The sequence below is a fragment of the Phycomyces blakesleeanus genome (genome assembly GCF_001638985.1).
Source record: "Phycomyces blakesleeanus NRRL 1555(-) unplaced genomic scaffold PHYBLscaffold_41, whole genome shotgun sequence".
Classification (NCBI taxonomy): domain Eukaryota; kingdom Fungi; phylum Mucoromycota; class Mucoromycetes; order Mucorales; family Phycomycetaceae; genus Phycomyces; species Phycomyces blakesleeanus.
The window spans coordinates 270,268-288,558 of record NW_017265190.1 but is presented as its reverse complement, the minus strand read 5'-3'; the positions used below and the strand labels follow the sequence as shown (position 1 = coordinate 288,558).

At 34.4% G+C, this 18,291-nt stretch overlaps 8 protein-coding genes across 8 annotated transcripts; 5 read left to right on the top strand and 3 right to left on the bottom strand.

Moving 5' to 3' along the window:
* Window positions 1–1,347: 1,347 nt before the first annotated feature.
* PHYBLDRAFT_119786 (hypothetical protein) lies at window positions 1,348–1,652 on the top strand (the record flags this gene model as incomplete). Its single annotated transcript, XM_018428708.1, has 2 exons — window positions 1,348–1,435; window positions 1,531–1,652. 2 exons carry the CDS (start codon window positions 1,348–1,350, stop codon window positions 1,650–1,652), a joined length of 210 nt encoding a protein of 69 aa, XP_018283889.1.
* Window positions 1,653–2,290: 638 nt separating this feature from the next.
* On the bottom strand, window positions 2,291–3,038 carry PHYBLDRAFT_71631 (secreted LysM domain-containing protein; the record flags this gene model as incomplete). The annotated part of the gene is made up of 2 exons (XM_018442515.1): window positions 2,291–2,844; window positions 2,948–3,038. The coding sequence occupies 2 exons, from the start codon at window positions 3,036–3,038 to the stop codon at window positions 2,291–2,293; spliced, it is 645 nt and encodes a 214-aa protein (XP_018283888.1).
* Window positions 3,039–6,307: 3,269 nt separating this feature from the next.
* On the top strand, window positions 6,308–6,985 carry PHYBLDRAFT_153104 (hypothetical protein; the record flags this gene model as incomplete). Its single annotated transcript, XM_018433063.1, has 2 exons — window positions 6,308–6,398; window positions 6,498–6,985. 2 exons carry the CDS (start codon window positions 6,308–6,310, stop codon window positions 6,983–6,985), a joined length of 579 nt encoding a protein of 192 aa, XP_018283887.1.
* A 969-nt stretch (window positions 6,986–7,954) lies between these two features.
* On the bottom strand, window positions 7,955–8,825 carry PHYBLDRAFT_153103 (carbohydrate-binding module family 50 protein; the record flags this gene model as incomplete). Its single annotated transcript, XM_018433062.1, has 2 exons — window positions 7,955–8,670; window positions 8,735–8,825. 2 exons carry the CDS (start codon window positions 8,823–8,825, stop codon window positions 7,955–7,957), a joined length of 807 nt encoding a protein of 268 aa, XP_018283886.1.
* A 657-nt stretch (window positions 8,826–9,482) lies between these two features.
* On the top strand, window positions 9,483–10,669 carry PHYBLDRAFT_175808 (hypothetical protein; the record flags this gene model as incomplete). Its single annotated transcript, XM_018437583.1, has 3 exons — window positions 9,483–9,688; window positions 9,797–9,932; window positions 10,574–10,669. 3 exons carry the CDS (start codon window positions 9,483–9,485, stop codon window positions 10,667–10,669), a joined length of 438 nt encoding a protein of 145 aa, XP_018283885.1.
* A 557-nt stretch (window positions 10,670–11,226) lies between these two features.
* On the top strand, window positions 11,227–12,097 carry PHYBLDRAFT_71635 (carbohydrate-binding module family 50 protein; the record flags this gene model as incomplete). The annotated part of the gene is made up of 2 exons (XM_018442516.1): window positions 11,227–11,317; window positions 11,382–12,097. The coding sequence occupies 2 exons, from the start codon at window positions 11,227–11,229 to the stop codon at window positions 12,095–12,097; spliced, it is 807 nt and encodes a 268-aa protein (XP_018283884.1).
* Window positions 12,098–13,066: 969 nt separating this feature from the next.
* Window positions 13,067–13,744, bottom strand: PHYBLDRAFT_71636 (secreted LysM domain-containing protein; the record flags this gene model as incomplete). The annotated part of the gene is made up of 2 exons (XM_018442517.1): window positions 13,067–13,554; window positions 13,654–13,744. 2 exons carry the CDS (start codon window positions 13,742–13,744, stop codon window positions 13,067–13,069), a joined length of 579 nt encoding a protein of 192 aa, XP_018283883.1.
* A 3,638-nt stretch (window positions 13,745–17,382) lies between these two features.
* Window positions 17,383–17,871, top strand: PHYBLDRAFT_119804 (hypothetical protein; the record flags this gene model as incomplete). Its single annotated transcript, XM_018428709.1, has 1 exon — window positions 17,383–17,871. One exon carries the CDS (start codon window positions 17,383–17,385, stop codon window positions 17,869–17,871), a length of 489 nt encoding a protein of 162 aa, XP_018283882.1.
* Window positions 17,872–18,291: the final 420 nt, after the last annotated feature.

The window sequence follows — 18,291 nt, the reverse complement described above, 5'->3', positions numbered from 1 at the left end:
GAACTGGAATTTTAGCATTTGTCAAATAAGGGTTTCCTATGTGACGAGTGCTGCGCCAAACATTGTAGCCGGAAATTAGTAGTAAGAGTCCCTCTAGGTATAAGGCATTAGATCAAGAGGTTGACTTGTTGTATATTGAACGCGATGAATCATACCAGCAAAGCAAACGAATTTCGATTGCAAGATAGATTGGATTAAAGGAATGTTCACAGAAGACAACAGCCAATTTGCCGCAACAATGACACCTATGGTAATTATGTTCCTCTGGAACACATACTCGTTCCACGTAGTCGCTTTCATGGAGGAGAGCAGAATGAGGAATGTATAAGAATCGTAGATTAGGGCTCACCCGCGTGGTTCTCTGTTTAGGCAAAGTGGATGTGACTTGGTTTGACGTCTATATGCACCGCTCTAAAAGGTGGTATGTTTCTAATGAAGGATTGGGGGTTTGTTTAACTTTGTTATACACATATATATATTTCAAAAATAAACTAGAGCTTCCTTGGCGTATACCTCTAGATTCTTTTTACTGCGCTTTATTACTTTATTTAGTAGCAAGACGATGTATTTTCAAAAGACATTTTATTGTTGTCTTGAGTGAATGTCAGGATTCCTTTTTGAATTATGAATTGTAAAAGTTACTTTCAATACACACATAACATTGGTAAATTAAGGACTAGTCTTGTGTTTAAGTATGTCCACAAATAGTTCATAATATGTTTAATAGACACACTTTTAAACATGTACGTAACATAAAGCAACAAAAGAATATTATAAATTAAGTAGCATATTCAAAGGCATAATGATTCTACTGAGGGATCTGGTTTTATATTACAAACTCTTGATTAAAGCATGATTATCTACTGTCAATACTTGATATTGGGTAGTGTTTGTTTCATAGATATAATTGGAGGATACAGCAAGGTACTCTGCTCAAACAGGGATTGATAATCAAATCTTATTGTTTTATATCAGCACTTTATATGTGAATGTTTTTTTTTATTACTCTAATGCTGTTTCAACTGTAACTGTGACTTTAACTGCAGCTGTAACTGTGGTGTGTGATCTGTATATAATGTTCATAAAGAAATAAATAAATAAACATCTTGTGGGCATGGATTTGAGTAAACAAAGGGGTTTAGAGTCTCAACGGTTCCATGGTATGACTAAGATTCTTAACATTCGTTGATGACCGGATCTTGAAAGATTTCCGACATTCACGGTGTTTGTGTTGCCTTCAGAATTATTATAAAAGAAATAAATAGAAATAAAGAAAAAAAAAAGCTTGACTTGTGCTTTATTCGCTACGTCTTCTTTCATTTTTTTTTCTTTACACTCTTCACAAATATGCAGCCAAACAATGCCGATGAATGGAAGGAGCGCTTGATCGGAAAAACTATCCTTGGCGAGGACGAAGAAACAACCCTCTCAAGCAGTGAGGTAAAACCAAGATGGTGACAATGTATATTTAATTAAATAATACAACTATATATTTTTTCTTTCATCTACTCTAGACCTTTAATGAATTAGAACTCCCGAAGCCTTACAGACTGCTCGCTCCCGGAAGCATCATGACTAGAGACTTTAACCCCAACCGTCTAAACGTTTTTATTGATGAAGAAAAAGTTGTAACAAACGTCTATTATTGTTAAAGCTGCACTTTTATTGCTTGCGCATGTATTAAAGTCTTGTACTCGTACATAATTTGTCTCTCTGTCTCTCTGTTCTTCTGTTTGATATTTTAAAGAAAAGTAATAATGATTTTCTCCTAGAAAAACGCGTATTTAATTTGTTTTATATAAACCAAGCGGGATATAAAATAAAAAATAAAACCCTGCCATTTAAATCGTTATTGGGTTAAATACCATTTTTCATGAAACTAATAGTTTTGAGTAGTGAACCTAATTTATTTCACACACTTTTTAATACAAATTTTCTTTACATATATATATGCGAATTTGGTCAGAGTAGGCAGTCAAGCATTATATTTGAATAATTTATCTCAAGGTTATATGGGGACATACCTCATTTCTCTTTAAAAAAGAATCTGTGGATTAATACTAATACCTTTTGATTCTGAATAAAATATTAAAAGCATTTTACAATGATTGGACACTAGCAAAAAATTTAAAAAGAAAGAAGAGAAGGGAAACTTGATGGTTTAAAAGCTTCATCGTTGTTTATTTATTTATTTATTTTTTAAAGAAAAACTATAAGAAATAATATTTAATAAACAAGAGGAAGATTGATCATGTAACCAAGTATATTGGGAAAACATAAAGGCTGTAGCTTAATAAGCGATGCAGTAACGCTTGCCGACAACGAGTTTGTTGCAGGGAGGAGGGGTGACAGTTGTGATGTTTTTGGGGGTAGTGTCATGGTCCTTGGGAGTAAACTGACTCTTTTCCTTGCTCAATTGGGTGAGCTGAACCTCAGGAATGTGGTTGTCCTTAGCAATAGACTTGCATGTGTCGCCAGTCTTAACAACATGGAACTTCTTGCACTCGATAATAGCACGGGCAGCAAGGTGAGAGGCATCGTTGGTGGTAGCAGTGGAAGACTGAGTAGTCTCACCAGACTTTGCAACAGTCTGATCATTGCTACTAGAACTGCGGGAGTTGTTGTTGCCGTCTTTGCTGGAACCCTGGGATTTTTGATTATCGCCAGACTCCTGGTTACTGCCAGATTTCTTAGGAACAGTTGCCTTGGTGCAGTAAGTCTTTCCAGGAACAAGCTTCGTGCAGTTCTTTCCGTTGTTGCCAAGTCCCGAGTTCAATGTCTGGAGTTGCTTGACCGTAATGTGGTACTTGGAAGAAAAGGTAGAGCATGTCTGACCCTTGGAGGCTTAAAAAATAACATGTAATAGGGATGAGAATATGAATAATTTGTTTTTTGCTTTGCTTTTATTTAGTATAATCTATCAAGGTCAGCTATATATAAGACTTACCAACATGAGACTCAACACAGGTATTGGCAGGAGCAGCAGAGACCATGGAGGTTAAGGCAAGGGTTGAGAGAGTAAAGAGAGTGAACTTCATTGTTGTAGTTGAATTGAATGAGTGGGAAGAGATGATTGATTAAATAAAATTGGACATAGGAACTTTCTCTTATATACCTTTTCGTGACATGCCTTTTACTCGTGTCCTAACACCCTTTGTGTTATCAGCAATCTAGCTCATATACTTCATACATCTAATAAAGCTTACTTACATCTTACACCTGTTTGACATGTTTTTGATAATCGTCTTTTTCTTTTAGAATAAAAAAAAAACTTGCATAATTCGTACGCAGTTTAAATACAATAGATATATATTTAAGTAAATATTAGGTTTCTTTAACCGCCTGCAGATGCAGCCAAGAACATCAAAGTAGTACAGTCAATGACAAGCCGAGGGATCTTTTGTTGCTACTGCTACTAGTAAAATGCCACTCTAACATATATGTATATATACCTTTTAAGCAATATCCGCGGTAGATCCTAAGGCTGTATTCCAGCAGATAAGCTAAATACTCCAACCAGTGGTTTTTTGTGTTAATTTGTGAGTGGAGTGGATTAAACATCAAATTTGGATACTAGTATATACTATTTATAGTATAATATGTAAGTATAGACCTGTCTAAGTATTAGCCATAGTATACCGAATAAACTTATAATAAAAAGCCTTCATATTCCAATATTAACATTTGTGCATAAAAAACAAAAGAACAAACAAGCTAATTATTATTATTATTATTATTTATTCCCCATGGTTCAAACCAGCTACTATGGGATATATACCTTGATCCCGGTATTGTAGACAAGAATTTTTTTAATAATAAAGCTATCGAATAGTAGCTTAGTGTATGATTTTTCTTAAAAGAATGCACTCTGCGTAAAAACTGTCCCCCCTCTTTCTCTCTTTTTTTTTTTACATATTAAAGTCAGTCAATTTGAAAGTTTAAAAGATTTAGTCGGCCACACACGATTATTGATTTTCGTTTTGATTCCCAACCACACCGTACGAACACATAGCTTTACACAGAGTAGACTTTCTACACCCGGATCTGGATCTGACATTTGTAAGTGTATATTTTCATGTTAAGTAAAATGATACTAATAATAATAATAATAATAATAATTGACAGACTAATATTTTGCCAAGATGGGTAATGATCTAAGCTGAAAATGATAGGCCATGTATAGCCGAGGTAGATCAAGTGCCACTATTTTGGCTCAGAGTAGCAATTTTCTTTATTGGGGAGGAAGGGGGGTTGTACAGAACGGTTCTTTATTACCGTGCAACCAAAAAAAAAAATTAAGTTTCTGGTTTTGGTTTTAGTTTTGGAGAATAAACTTAAAATTGATGACAGTGCCATGGATAGAGCACCAGCCATATCTGAAGTTTAAATCTGGTGTGAATTGATTTAAATGTTACCCAGACTTAAACTTCATTGGGGTTCAATTATATTTCCTTCAATTCATGACATTTACATATTCGTTTTGTTATATTGAATGGTAGTCAAAGTTAGCTTGCTTATATGTACTGTGTCATTTATTGCAATCAAAAGATACAGTTTATATTTGAGCTGTAAATTTGAACATACATCTGTCCCTTAGACAGTATCAAAGAACCTTCCAAAAGCTGGAATACAATGTAACCATATCAAATTAGTCAGAGCAGACTTTTCAGTAAGCAAATTCATTAATGTTGAATATGCTATTAATATATATATACATAATAAATAACAGATATTACAACCCCTTTCTGTAAGACTGTGTTAAAGGTGGGTGTTGTTCTATAAATACATGTATCGTATATCTCCTCGAAAAGATGTACCTCGGGTCCCATTATTCTCACCCACCCACCCACACACACATACACACAAGTATCGAATGCCGATATATATAAATATATTGCTCTAAAGTATCCATTAGAGATATCAATTTTTAAGAGGAATTTTAAGCAAAGAAAAAGGAATATAAGTAATAAATTATACTGTAAATGCATTATATATAATACTAAGGTTGGAATCATATTATAGATAATAAAAGTATAGTTATTTTATACAAACAATCAACTGCTTGTCAGCTAGTTATCTATCCATTCATTTTTTTAAAGAAAAAAATCTAAAGAGCACAGAGACATTAACAAAGTGTTAAAGAGAGAAATTAGTTAGAGTACCATATACTGAATTACAACGGTATGATACTGGTGTAGTATTCAAAGATTCGGCTTATATTAAAACCGTTTTTAAATGCGTTTTTATTCTTTGAGCTGTTAAATGTTTTACTAGTAATAAATGCATGTAAAGTGCTGCTTGGTAAAACAAGTAAACCAACTGAGAACCCATGATAGCATTTGTAGATGACTACTTAGAGCTGTATATCTACAATATTACCCGGATTTTTTTTTTCAAAGTACTGGAGCTAATATATACTGCTGGATTCTCAAGCTTTTACATATTCGTTTTCTTAAAACCTCTCTACCTCCAAAATAAAAACAGAAATATATCAATATTTCTATCACAACAGACGCTAATACATGACAATGCTAATATAAGTAATTCTAAACCAACTTTTTATGATACGGTTATGGTGTTTATACAGACGTCTTTTACATTTACTAGTAATTTAACACAATATTCATGTGAGGATATTAAAACCTTTATATGTATCAAATTTAATCCAACTTTTATCGATATTTGTGAGTTAAGATGAATATCTAACTTATGTAACAAAGATAGTATTATATTTTAGAGACGCTTTCCAGCAAGTATTGTATTATCTATTTTTGAAAGTAAAGGCTGTATATTAGAGTGTTGCTATTCACAAAATGAAGCCTTGAAAAATGAAAATCAACATATTTACCGTGTAGCTTTTAATACAGCAGGTACTTGCACCGCGCTCTTGTTACAAAAATCTTCACATCTATCAAATAATAAGTGATGGTTGGTTGATTGAGAAATAAAAAAAAATAGAACCCTCGGGTTGTCATCAACCATTCTAATTCAGCACTCTTGGCACCTGTAATCGACAAATATAAAAAAAATACCTATTTTTTATCACACACACACATATATATATATATATTTACTTTGAGCGCCGAACAGTACGTTGCATAGAGTTGACAAGCACTTTTAATACATAAATGTATCAGATCATATATTGTTTTAGGATGTACGAGTCAAGATGGTCTATTAATTGATAATTTAAAAAGATCAAGAAACGTGTACATCAAAAAAGGAAAGGAAAAGAAACTATAAAAAGTGGCTTTAGTTGTCTGATTCCTTTTATTCACACATCTCTTTCGTTCATTTAACTTTAACAATGAAGTTCTCTCTCTTTGCTCTTGCTACCCTTGCCTTGTCCGCTGTTGTTTCTGCTGGTGCTGATGTCTCTTGTGCTGAAAAACATGCTGGTATGTCATTATTATTTAGTGCTATAGCAATATTATACTTTCAATTGAATTCTTTGCTGTTGTTAATTTCTTCTTTTTCTCTTTCTTCTTTTTCTTCAGCTTCCAAGGGCCAATCATGCGCTGTATTTTCGTCTAAGTATCACATCACCGTCAAGCAGCTCCAGACATTGAACTCTGGTCTCGGTAGCAACGGAAAGGACTGCAAGAATCTTATTCCTGGAAAGTCTTACTGCACCAAGGCCACTTCTCCCAAGGTTGATTCCCCCAACAAGTCTACTCCAAAGAAATCTGACGGTGACAAAAAGTCTAATGATGACAAGAACAAGGAGACCATTTCAAAGTCTTCTGAGAACGAGGCTAAGCAGTCGACTGTAAACACCAACGGTGCCTCCCACATTGCCGCTCGTGCTATTGCCGAGTGCAAGAAGTATCACGTTGTCAAGGCTGGTGACACCTGCGAGACCATTGCTAAGCAGTACAGCATTCCTGAGGCTCAGTTTACCGAGTTGAACAAAAAGGACAGCAAGGATAGCGCTATCCCTTGCACCAAACTCGTTTCTGGAAAGCGTTACTGCGTTGCCCATTAAGAGTGGATTCTATAATTAACGTGTATATTAAAATACTATCTTGTGGATTAATAAATACTACTTGTTATAAGCTTAAAGAAGAATAAAAAGATGTTTTACTTAAGAAACCCAAGTCCAAGTTTCAGCAGATAATATATCCGTGTGTGTGTCTGTACTAGCTGTATATATATTATTTTAAAATTAAGCCTTGAATGTTTATATAGCCACGTTTTTAGTACTCTTTATCAATACAAAGCTAATACATAAGGCACATAAAGCATCCCTGTAAATAATACTCTTACTTTTCAAGTGAAATTCTATTAAACAGAGTAACTACCGACAACCAGGATACTTTAGTGTACAGCTAAATATATAAAGTCCAATACAGCTTTTACATAATAGAGTATATATGGAAGCCTTACTACCGTGCATCTAGTACACTCTTTCAAAAGTTAGTTTACTTTGCTATTGAAAATTTTGAATTATTATTAGTGCATTTAACAAAAGTAATTAAAGTATTTTTTTTAATCCAGATAAAGAATAAATAGAATAAAAATAATATAGCGCTATTCTTAACAGACTCTTAATCAAGTACTCTTATCCTTAGCTCATAAAGTTATTAAATTGAACAACAATTTGAAAATAAATATTATATATACTATAAATGATGTCTGTCTTATTTCAATTCTTGTCCAAAAGTTTATTTAGATGGCGAATAATACCAGGTTTAACTATATAGCCAGCAGAAAATTAGCTGTTTAAATATAATATACATATTGCAATATATATATGATCTTATGGATAGAGCAAGGAAATTTGGTTTCTATTATGAGTGATGCTGATTATATAACGTTACTGTTTAAGAGCTGTGTGTGTGTCTGAAAGGCTACAATTTTATTTTCATAAAAAAATCAGAAAGTATACGGATATACAGAAAAAGAAATCTTGACTGTAAATACAGCCCAAAACTAATCATCGAAAACTAATAAGCTAGTAAGAGATACAATAACTCTGCCCGACAACAAGCTTCTGGCATTCACTATCGATGGCCTGAGAGAGCCCCGAGTTAAACTGCTTGAACTGGGCCATGGTAATTTTGTTCTCCTTGGCAATTGTTTTACAGGTTTCTCCAGACTTCACAACATGGTACTTCTTACAGTCAGAAACAGCGCGGGTAGCATGATGAGCACCTTTAGGTGTAGCAGCATGATCCTTCTTAGTTGACTTTGATGGCTTATAGGTGGTCTTGACGGGTTTCTTAGTGGTCTTCTTTTGTTTCTTGGCCATCTCTTCTTTCTTAGGACTATTCTCACCGCGCTTTTCTTGGGGATGCTCGACATTAGGTTCTTGAGTAGGCTTGATAGGCTTTGGGACAACCTTGGATGGTTTGTGGATAGGCTTCTTGTGCTCAGCCTCTTTCTCGCCGCGCTTGTCTTGGGGATGCTCGACATTAGGTTCTTGAGTAGGCTTGATAGGCTTTGGGACAACCTTGGATGGTTTGTGGATAGGCTTCTTGTGCTCAGGCTCTTTCTCGCTGCGCTTGTTTTTGGAGACAGTGGACAAAGGCTTGACACAATAGGAAGATCCTACTACAAGACTCTTGCAGTTATTGATTTCGCTTCCATGTCCAAGGTTAAAACCTTGGAATTCTTTGACGGTAATGTCAAATTTGGCTGCAACGGACACACACGTTTCACCCTGAGCAGCTAGAAAAATCAGAGAATTTAGAATATAGCTTTATTGAAATCAAGAGAAAGCTACAAAACATACCAATATGTTTTTCAGCGCAACCAACTGCAGGAGCAGCGGAAACCATACCGGCCAATGCAAGAGCGGAAATAGTAAAAAGAGAAAGCTTCATTGTTTGAGATGATAGGTAAAAGAGGTGGATGATGGAGCAAAATGAAAAAAAAAATCAATGTGTCTTTTATATTTTTTTAAAGAAGAATAAATATGTTCTACTATTTTTATATATCGTATAGATTATATTACTCGGCCTGGTACATCAAGCCTTTTAATATTATGTCCCTGAAAAGTCTAATTTCTATATCTTAGCTGTCAAAAATAAACACCACACACTTTCGCCGCTCGAAAGACAAGCCTGTGATATTCATTTTTGTCTTTAGCTTCTTAAAGAAGTTGCCAAGAAAGCGTAAATAGATCTTTGAGCCAAATTATGATCCATATTCTCTTCACCTATAGATCAGTATTGCTTCTTTTATCTATACATTTATGGCAATCCAACCCCCAAAAAATGAGGCAATATTTGTATAACTAATGAACCTCGGGCTGGGCTTATTACCTACTATTTGAATCTATGCTTAAAAAACATTTAGATATCATTTATTACTTGATCTCAATAATAGTAGTCTTTTTGCAGCTGGTATTATTAGTTTACTACCTAATTGTTAACACTTTAAACGTCTCAATGAGCTCCATAATAGTTTGGTATAATAGTTTGAATTATGACTGAAAAATGTCACATATGTCTTATAGTTACATTTGTTTATAGAACTATATGATGAAGAATTCTGGCTATGCTCACTTAGTAAGACAAAAAGGACTTACAGCTTATAATATTTATATTACAATAAGTAGCATATTTTCTTATATAATTTTTTTGAGTGTTCTCTCCTTAGTTCTTGACATTAAGCTGGCCATCAATGTTTCTTTTTTGTTAAAAATGGTACTGAGTTCAATTTTGCCAAGATGTCAAGGCGGAGGGTAAAGCACTGGCTTTGGTTCCCGAGGTTGAGCCTTTAAATTATACTTCTCCAGATTAAATATGCCTTTTTAAGTATAATAAATTCATATGCTGTACTGTACGTACAGATATAAGGTTTACATATATTCAAGTAAATTGGTAATACACCAGATAAACATCAGCCACGCCGGAAATCAAAATCGCCTGTGCATTGATTTCAATTACATTATTGGTCAAACCCAAAGATGCCACTTCCATTGCATAGTATGAGTGCTTTTCAATGTTAACGAAGTTAAAATGCTCTCTACTAGAAATATTTAGTTTTTATAAACACAATTACGGTCACTTAACTATATCCTATAAAAGTTACTACCAATGTAATTTTTACTGTATCGCTTATATTAACATCATGTATTCAATTGACCAGCCTGAGTAAAACTCTGCTAGAAAAACTAATGGCATCAGTTAAGAGTTTAGTATAACTTTCTTATTAATTATTGTCAAAATATGCTATATATTCTTGCAAATACTTATTTCCATTAAAAGTTGATTTGCTGAGTTAAATACGGCGGCAATAATTCCGTGTAGTGTTATGCATGCTCTCTCACAAAGATAGCTCCGTGGTTGCTTGTATGAAATGACAACTCTAGATCCTCGGCTCAATTGAGCTTGGTTTAGTTTATCTTAAGAAACCAGTTGAACTAAGTCTGGGTATTTTCATGTATTCACTTTAAGATTAAAATAGAAGAATAACCTTATACATCCGACAGTACATTCCACCAGTAGTAACAAAAATAGTTGATTCAAACAATGTTAATTATATAATGAATTATGTGTTTAACACAAAACTGTAATAATTTTTGTACTGCTTTTAATAACAACATATAATAAAATAAAAACATTAGTATGTAATTCGCAGTAATATTTTTCATGTACCCAGAATTTTTGATAACATATCCCTAAGAAATTGGCCATTCAGTAATTATAATACAAACGCTTAAAACTTTATATAGCCTGAATGGTTTAAAGGGAAAAAATAGACGCATCGATAGTAAAATCTTGTAATCAACTATACTCTTTTACATACCTGAAAAACATATAATGATATCTTAATAAAATAATAAGCCCAGCCCGAGGTTCATTAGTTATACAAATATTGCCTCATTTTTTGGGGGTTGGATTGCCATAAATGTATAGATAAAAGAAGCAATACTGATCTATAGGTGAAGAGAATATGGATCATAATTTGGCTCAAAGATCTATTTACGCTTTCTTGGCAACTTCTTTAAGAAGCTAAAGACAAAAATGAATATCACAGGCTTGTCTTTCGAGCGGCGAAAGTGTGTGGTGTTTATTTTTGACAGCTAAGATATAGAAATTAGACTTTTCAGGGACATAATATTAAAAGGCTTGATGTACCAGGCCGAGTAATATAATCTATACGATATATAAAAATAGTAGAACATATTTATTCTTCTTTAAAAAAATATAAAAGACACATTGATTTTTTTTTTCATTTTGCTCCATCATCCACCTCTTTTACCTATCATCTCAAACAATGAAGCTTTCTCTTTTTACTATTTCCGCTCTTGCATTGGCCGGTATGGTTTCCGCTGCTCCTGCAGTTGGTTGCGCTGAAAAACATATTGGTATGTTTTGTAGCTTTCTCTTGATTTCAATAAAGCTATATTCTAAATTCTCTGATTTTTCTAGCTGCTCAGGGTGAAACGTGTGTGTCCGTTGCAGCCAAATTTGACATTACCGTCAAAGAATTCCAAGGTTTTAACCTTGGACATGGAAGCGAAATCAATAACTGCAAGAGTCTTGTAGTAGGATCTTCCTATTGTGTCAAGCCTTTGTCCACTGTCTCCAAAAACAAGCGCAGCGAGAAAGAGCCTGAGCACAAGAAGCCTATCCACAAACCATCCAAGGTTGTCCCAAAGCCTATCAAGCCTACTCAAGAACCTAATGTCGAGCATCCCCAAGACAAGCGCGGCGAGAAAGAGGCTGAGCACAAGAAGCCTATCCACAAACCATCCAAGGTTGTCCCAAAGCCTATCAAGCCTACTCAAGAACCTAATGTCGAGCATCCCCAAGAAAAGCGCGGTGAGAATAGTCCTAAGAAAGAAGAGATGGCCAAGAAACAAAAGAAGACCACTAAGAAACCCGTCAAGACCACCTATAAGCCATCAAAGTCAACTAAGAAGGATCATGCTGCTACACCTAAAGGTGCTCATCATGCTACCCGCGCTGTTTCTGACTGTAAGAAGTACCATGTTGTGAAGTCTGGAGAAACCTGTAAAACAATTGCCAAGGAGAACAAAATTACCATGGCCCAGTTCAAGCAGTTTAACTCGGGGCTCTCTCAGGCCATCGATAGTGAATGCCAGAAGCTTGTTGTCGGGCAGAGTTATTGTATCTCTTACTAGCTTATTAGTTTTCGATGATTAGTTTTGGGCTGTATTTACAGTCAAGATTTCTTTTTCTGTATATCCGTATACTTTCTGATTTTTTTATGAAAATAAAATTGTAGCCTTTCAGACACACACACAGCTCTTAAACAGTAACGTTATATAATCAGCATCACTCATAATAGAAACCAAATTTCCTTGCTCTATCCATAAGATCATATATATATTGCAATATGTATATTATATTTAAACAGCTAATTTTCTGCTGGCTATATAGTTAAACCTGGTATTATTCGCCATCTAAATAAACTTTTGGACAAGAATTGAAATAAGACAGACATCATTTATAGTATATATAATATTTATTTTCAAATTGTTGTTCAATTTAATAACTTTATGAGCTAAGGATAAGAGTACTTGATTAAGAGTCTGTTAAGAATAGCGCTATATTATTTTTATTCTATTTATTCTTTATCTGGATTAAAAAAAATACTTTAATTACTTTTGTTAAATGCACTAATAATAATTCAAAATTTTCAATAGCAAAGTAAACTAACTTTTGAAAGAGTGTACTAGATGCACGGTAGTAAGGCTTCCATATATACTCTATTATGTAAAAGCTGTATTGGACTTTATATATTTAGCTGTACACTAAAGTATCCTGGTTGTCGGTAGTTACTCTGTTTAATAGAATTTCACTTGAAAAGTAAGAGTATTATTTACAGGGATGCTTTATGTGCCTTATGTATTAGCTTTGTATTGATAAAGAGTACTAAAAACGTGGCTATATAAACATTCAAGGCTTAATTTTAAAATAATATATATACAGCTAGTACAGACACACACACGGATATATTATCTGCTGAAACTTGGACTTGGGTTTCTTAAGTAAAACATCTTTTTATTCTTCTTTAAGCTTATAACAAGTAGTATTTATTAATCCACAAGATAGTATTTTAATATACACGTTAATTATAGAATCCACTCTTAATGGGCAACGCAGTAACGCTTTCCAGAAACGAGTTTGGTGCAAGGGATAGCGCTATCCTTGCTGTCCTTTTTGTTCAACTCGGTAAACTGAGCCTCAGGAATGCTGTACTGCTTAGCAATGGTCTCGCAGGTGTCACCAGCCTTGACAACGTGATACTTCTTGCACTCGGCAATAGCACGAGCGGCAATGTGGGAGGCACCGTTGGTGTTTACAGTCGACTGCTTAGCCTCGTTCTCAGAAGACTTTGAAATGGTCTCCTTGTTCTTGTCATCATTAGACTTTTTGTCACCGTCAGATTTCTTTGGAGTAGACTTGTTGGGGGAATCAACCTTGGGAGAAGTGGCCTTGGTGCAGTAAGACTTTCCAGGAATAAGATTCTTGCAGTCCTTTCCGTTGCTACCGAGACCAGAGTTCAATGTCTGGAGCTGCTTGACGGTGATGTGATACTTAGACGAAAATACAGCGCATGATTGGCCCTTGGAAGCTGAAGAAAAAGAAGAAAGAGAAAAAGAAGAAATTAACAACAGCAAAGAATTCAATTGAAAGTATAATATTGCTATAGCACTAAATAATAATGACATACCAGCATGTTTTTCAGCACAAGAGACATCAGCACCAGCAGAAACAACAGCGGACAAGGCAAGGGTAGCAAGAGCAAAGAGAGAGAACTTCATTGTTAAAGTTAAATGAACGAAAGAGATGTGTGAATAAAAGGAATCAGACAACTAAAGCCACTTTTTATAGTTTCTTTTCCTTTCCTTTTTTGATGTACACGTTTCTTGATCTTTTTAAATTATCAATTAATAGACCATCTTGACTCGTACATCCTAAAACAATATATGATCTGATACATTTATGTATTAAAAGTGCTTGTCAACTCTATGCAACGTACTGTTCGGCGCTCAAAGTAAATATATATATATATATGTGTGTGTGTGATAAAAAATAGGTATTTTTTTTATATTTGTCGATTACAGGTGCCAAGAGTGCTGAATTAGAATGGTTGATGACAACCCGAGGGTTCTATTTTTTTTTATTTCTCAATCAACCAACCATCACTTATTATTTGATAGATGTGAAGATTTTTGTAACAAGAGCGCGGTGCAAGTACCTGCTGTATTAAAAGCTACACGGTAAATATGTTGATTTTCATTTTTCAAGGCTTCATTTTGTGAATAGCAACACTCTAATATACAGCCTTTACTTTCAAAAATAGATAATACAATACTTGCTGGAAAGCGTCTCTAAAATATAATACTATCTTTGTTACATAAGTTAGATATTCATCTTAACTCACAAATATCGATAAAAGTTGGATTAAATTTGATACATATAAAGGTTTTAATATCCTCACATGAATATTGTGTTAAATTACTAGTAAATGTAAAAGACGTCTGTATAAACACCATAACCGTATCATAAAAAGTTGGTTTAGAATTACTTATATTAGCATTGTCATGTATTAGCGTCTGTTGTGATAGAAATATTGATATATTTCTGTTTTTATTTTGGAGGTAGAGAGGTTTTAAGAAAACGAATATGTAAAAGCTTGAGAATCCAGCAGTATATATTAGCTCCAGTACTTTGAAAAAAAAAATCCGGGTAATATTGTAGATATACAGCTCTAAGTAGTCATCTACAAATGCTATCATGGGTTCTCAGTTGGTTTACTTGTTTTACCAAGCAGCACTTTACATGCATTTATTACTAGTAAAACATTTAACAGCTCAAAGAATAAAAACGCATTTAAAAACGGTTTTAATATAAGCCGAATCTTTGAATACTACACCAGTATCATACCGTTGTAATTCAGTATATGGTACTCTAACTAATTTCTCTCTTTAACACTTTGTTAATGTCTCTGTGCTCTTTAGATTTTTTTCTTTAAAAAAATGAATGGATAGATAACTAGCTGACAAGCAGTTGATTGTTTGTATAAAATAACTATACTTTTATTATCTATAATATGATTCCAACCTTAGTATTATATATAATGCATTTACAGTATAATTTATTACTTATATTCCTTTTTCTTTGCTTAAAATTCCTCTTAAAAATTGATATCTCTAATGGATACTTTAGAGCAATATATTTATATATATCGGCATTCGATACTTGTGTGTATGTGTGTGTGTGTGGGTGGGTGAGAATAATGGGACCCGAGGTACATCTTTTCGAGGAGATATACGATACATGTATTTATAGAACAACACCCACCTTTAACACAGTCTTACAGAAAGGGGTTGTAATATCTGTTATTTATTATGTATATATATATTAATAGCATATTCAACATTAATGAATTTGCTTACTGAAAAGTCTGCTCTGACTAATTTGATATGGTTACATTGTATTCCAGCTTTTGGAAGGTTCTTTAATACTGTCTAAGGGACAGATGTATGTTCAAATTTACAGCTCAAATATAAACTGTATCTTTTGATTGCAATAAATGACACAGTACATATAATCAAGCTAACTTTGACTACCATTCAAGATAACAAAACGAATATGTAAATGTCATGAATTGAAGGAAATATAATTGAACCCCAATGAAGTTTAAGTCTGGGTAACATTTAAATCAATTCACACCAGATTTAAACTTCAGATATGGCTGGTGCTCTATCCATGGCACTGTCATCAATTTTAAGTTTATTCTCCAAAACTAAAACCAAAACCAGAAACTTAATTTTTTTTTTTGGTTGCACGGTAATAAAGAACCGTTCTGTACAACCCCCCTTCCTCCCCAATAAAGAAAATTGCTACTCTGAGCCAAAATAGTGGCACTTGATCTACCTCGGCTATACATGGCCTATCATTTTCAGCTTAGATCATTACCCATCTTGGCAAAATATTAGTCTGTCAATTATTATTATTATTATTATTAGTATCATTTTACTTAACATGAAAATATGCACTTACAAATGTCAGATCCAGATCCGGGTGTAGAAAGTCTACTCTGTGTAAAGCTATGTGTTCGTACGGTGTGGTTGGGAATCAAAACGAAAATCAATAATCGTGTGTGGCCGACTAAATCTTTTAAACTTTCAAATTGACTGACTTTAATATGTAAAAAAAAAAAGAGAGAAAGAGGGGGGACAGTTTTTACGCAGAGTGCATTCTTTTAAGAAAAATCATACACTAAGCTACTATTCGATAGCTTTATTATTAAAAAAATTCTTGTCTACAATACCGGGATCAAGGTATATATCCCATAGTAGCTTTAAATCTTTCAAAAAATAACAGTAGCCGGTTAGAACCATAGAAAAGAAAGAAAGAAATATAATAATTATAATACTAATAATAAAAGATTTCCTCAAATTAATAATAATAATTTGTTTGTTTGTCATTTTTTTAAGCATATTATTTTTGGAGGTTGGAAAATCTATACTATAAATATATTTGGTATATTATAACTGGTCCCTGGAAAGGCTTAAACTTACATATTTTATTATGAATAGGAGATACTAATATTCATAGTTGATGCTCAGCCTATCTCACTCATAAATAACGAATAAAAGAAAGAATAGAAGAACAGATGAATGAAAAAATGAAAACTACTGGTTATGATATTTAGCGTATCCGATGTGAGATAGCTTTGATATTTACCGTGACTTTTTTAAAAGGCTCGTACATACATATTAAGTTAGCTTATTCCTATAAGCAATACCAGCAATACCAGCAATAATAAAACTCTCGGCTTTCTATCAACTGTTTGGCTTAATGATCTTGCCAGTATCGGTAGGCAGTTAAATAAACCTGATATTTAACCATGTCGTTATTCATTGTGTTTAAACGGTTAGTGCGTTGTGGAGGTTCTAAAAAAAGATAATTGTCAAAGACGTGTCGAACAGGTGCACCCTGTAAGGGGGTTTTATTAAATGTATAAAGTATATTAACTAGTTCAATGACAATACAAATTGTGCCAGTTCACGAGTAAAATAAATACTGTGAAAGGGTATATAATAGCAAGTGTCTATGGCCAATTTCATTTAATTAATCATCTCTTTCCACTTATTCAATCCGATCCAGCACCAAAAATGAAGCTCACTGTCTTTATCCTTGTTCTCTTTGCCTTGGCATCAATGGTCTCTGCCGCCCCTGTGAATGGCTGTGCTGAGTCTCATGTTGGTAAGTTTTACATGTAGTTAATTTTAATAAATTACACTTAATAAAACCAAATTTTCCCAATTACTATTATTCTTATTATTTAAGCTACAAATGGTCAGACATGCTCCACATTTTCTTCTAAGTACCAAATTACTGTCAATCAACTCCAGAAATTGAACTCTGGTCTCGGTAACAACGAAACAAAATGTGTGAATCTTGTTTCTGGAAAGTCTTACTGCACAAAGGCAACCGTCCCCAAGGCAACTGTGCCCAAGGCAACTGTACCCAAGGCAACTGTACCCAAGGCAACTGTACCCAAGGCAACTGTACCCAAGACAACCGTACCCAAGACAACCGTACCCAAGGCAACCGTACCCAAGGCAACTGTACCCAAGGCAACCGTGCCCAAGGCAACCGTGCCCAAGGCAACTGTACCCAAGACAACTGTACCCAAGGCAACCGTACCCAAGGCAACTGTACCCAAGGCAACCGTACCCAAGGCAACCGTACCCAAGGCAACCGTACCCAAGGCAACCGTGCCCAAGGCAACCGTACCCAAGGCAACCGTGCCCAAGGCAACCGTGCCCAAGGCAACTGTACCCAAGGCAACCGTACCCAAGGAAACCGTACCCAAGGAAACAGTACCCAAGGCAACTGTACCCAAGGAAACCGTGCCCAAGGCAGCCGTACCTAAGAAGTCTAAAAATATCCAAAATTCTCAGGCTCCTAACAAAGACAGCAGCAATATTAAGATTGCTGCAAAGTCTGAGGAGTCGGCTCCGCCTTCTACTACTAATATTACTACCAGTGATGCTTCCCACCTTGCTGCTCGTACTATTACCAAGTGCAAGAAATATCACGTTGTCAAGGCTGGGGACACATGCAAGTCTATTGCTAAGGAACACAATATCGTTGAGGTTCAGATTACCCAATTAAGCAAGGAGAAGAGCCAGTCTGCTTCAGATGACAACACTGCTGTTTTGAAGAAGATCGGCGTTACCAATCCTCCTCCTTGTGATAAAATTGTTATTGGTGAACGTTACTGCATAGCTTATTAATTAATCTACGACTTTAACATTTTATTTCTTTCTTTCTTTCTTTCTTTCTTTCTTTC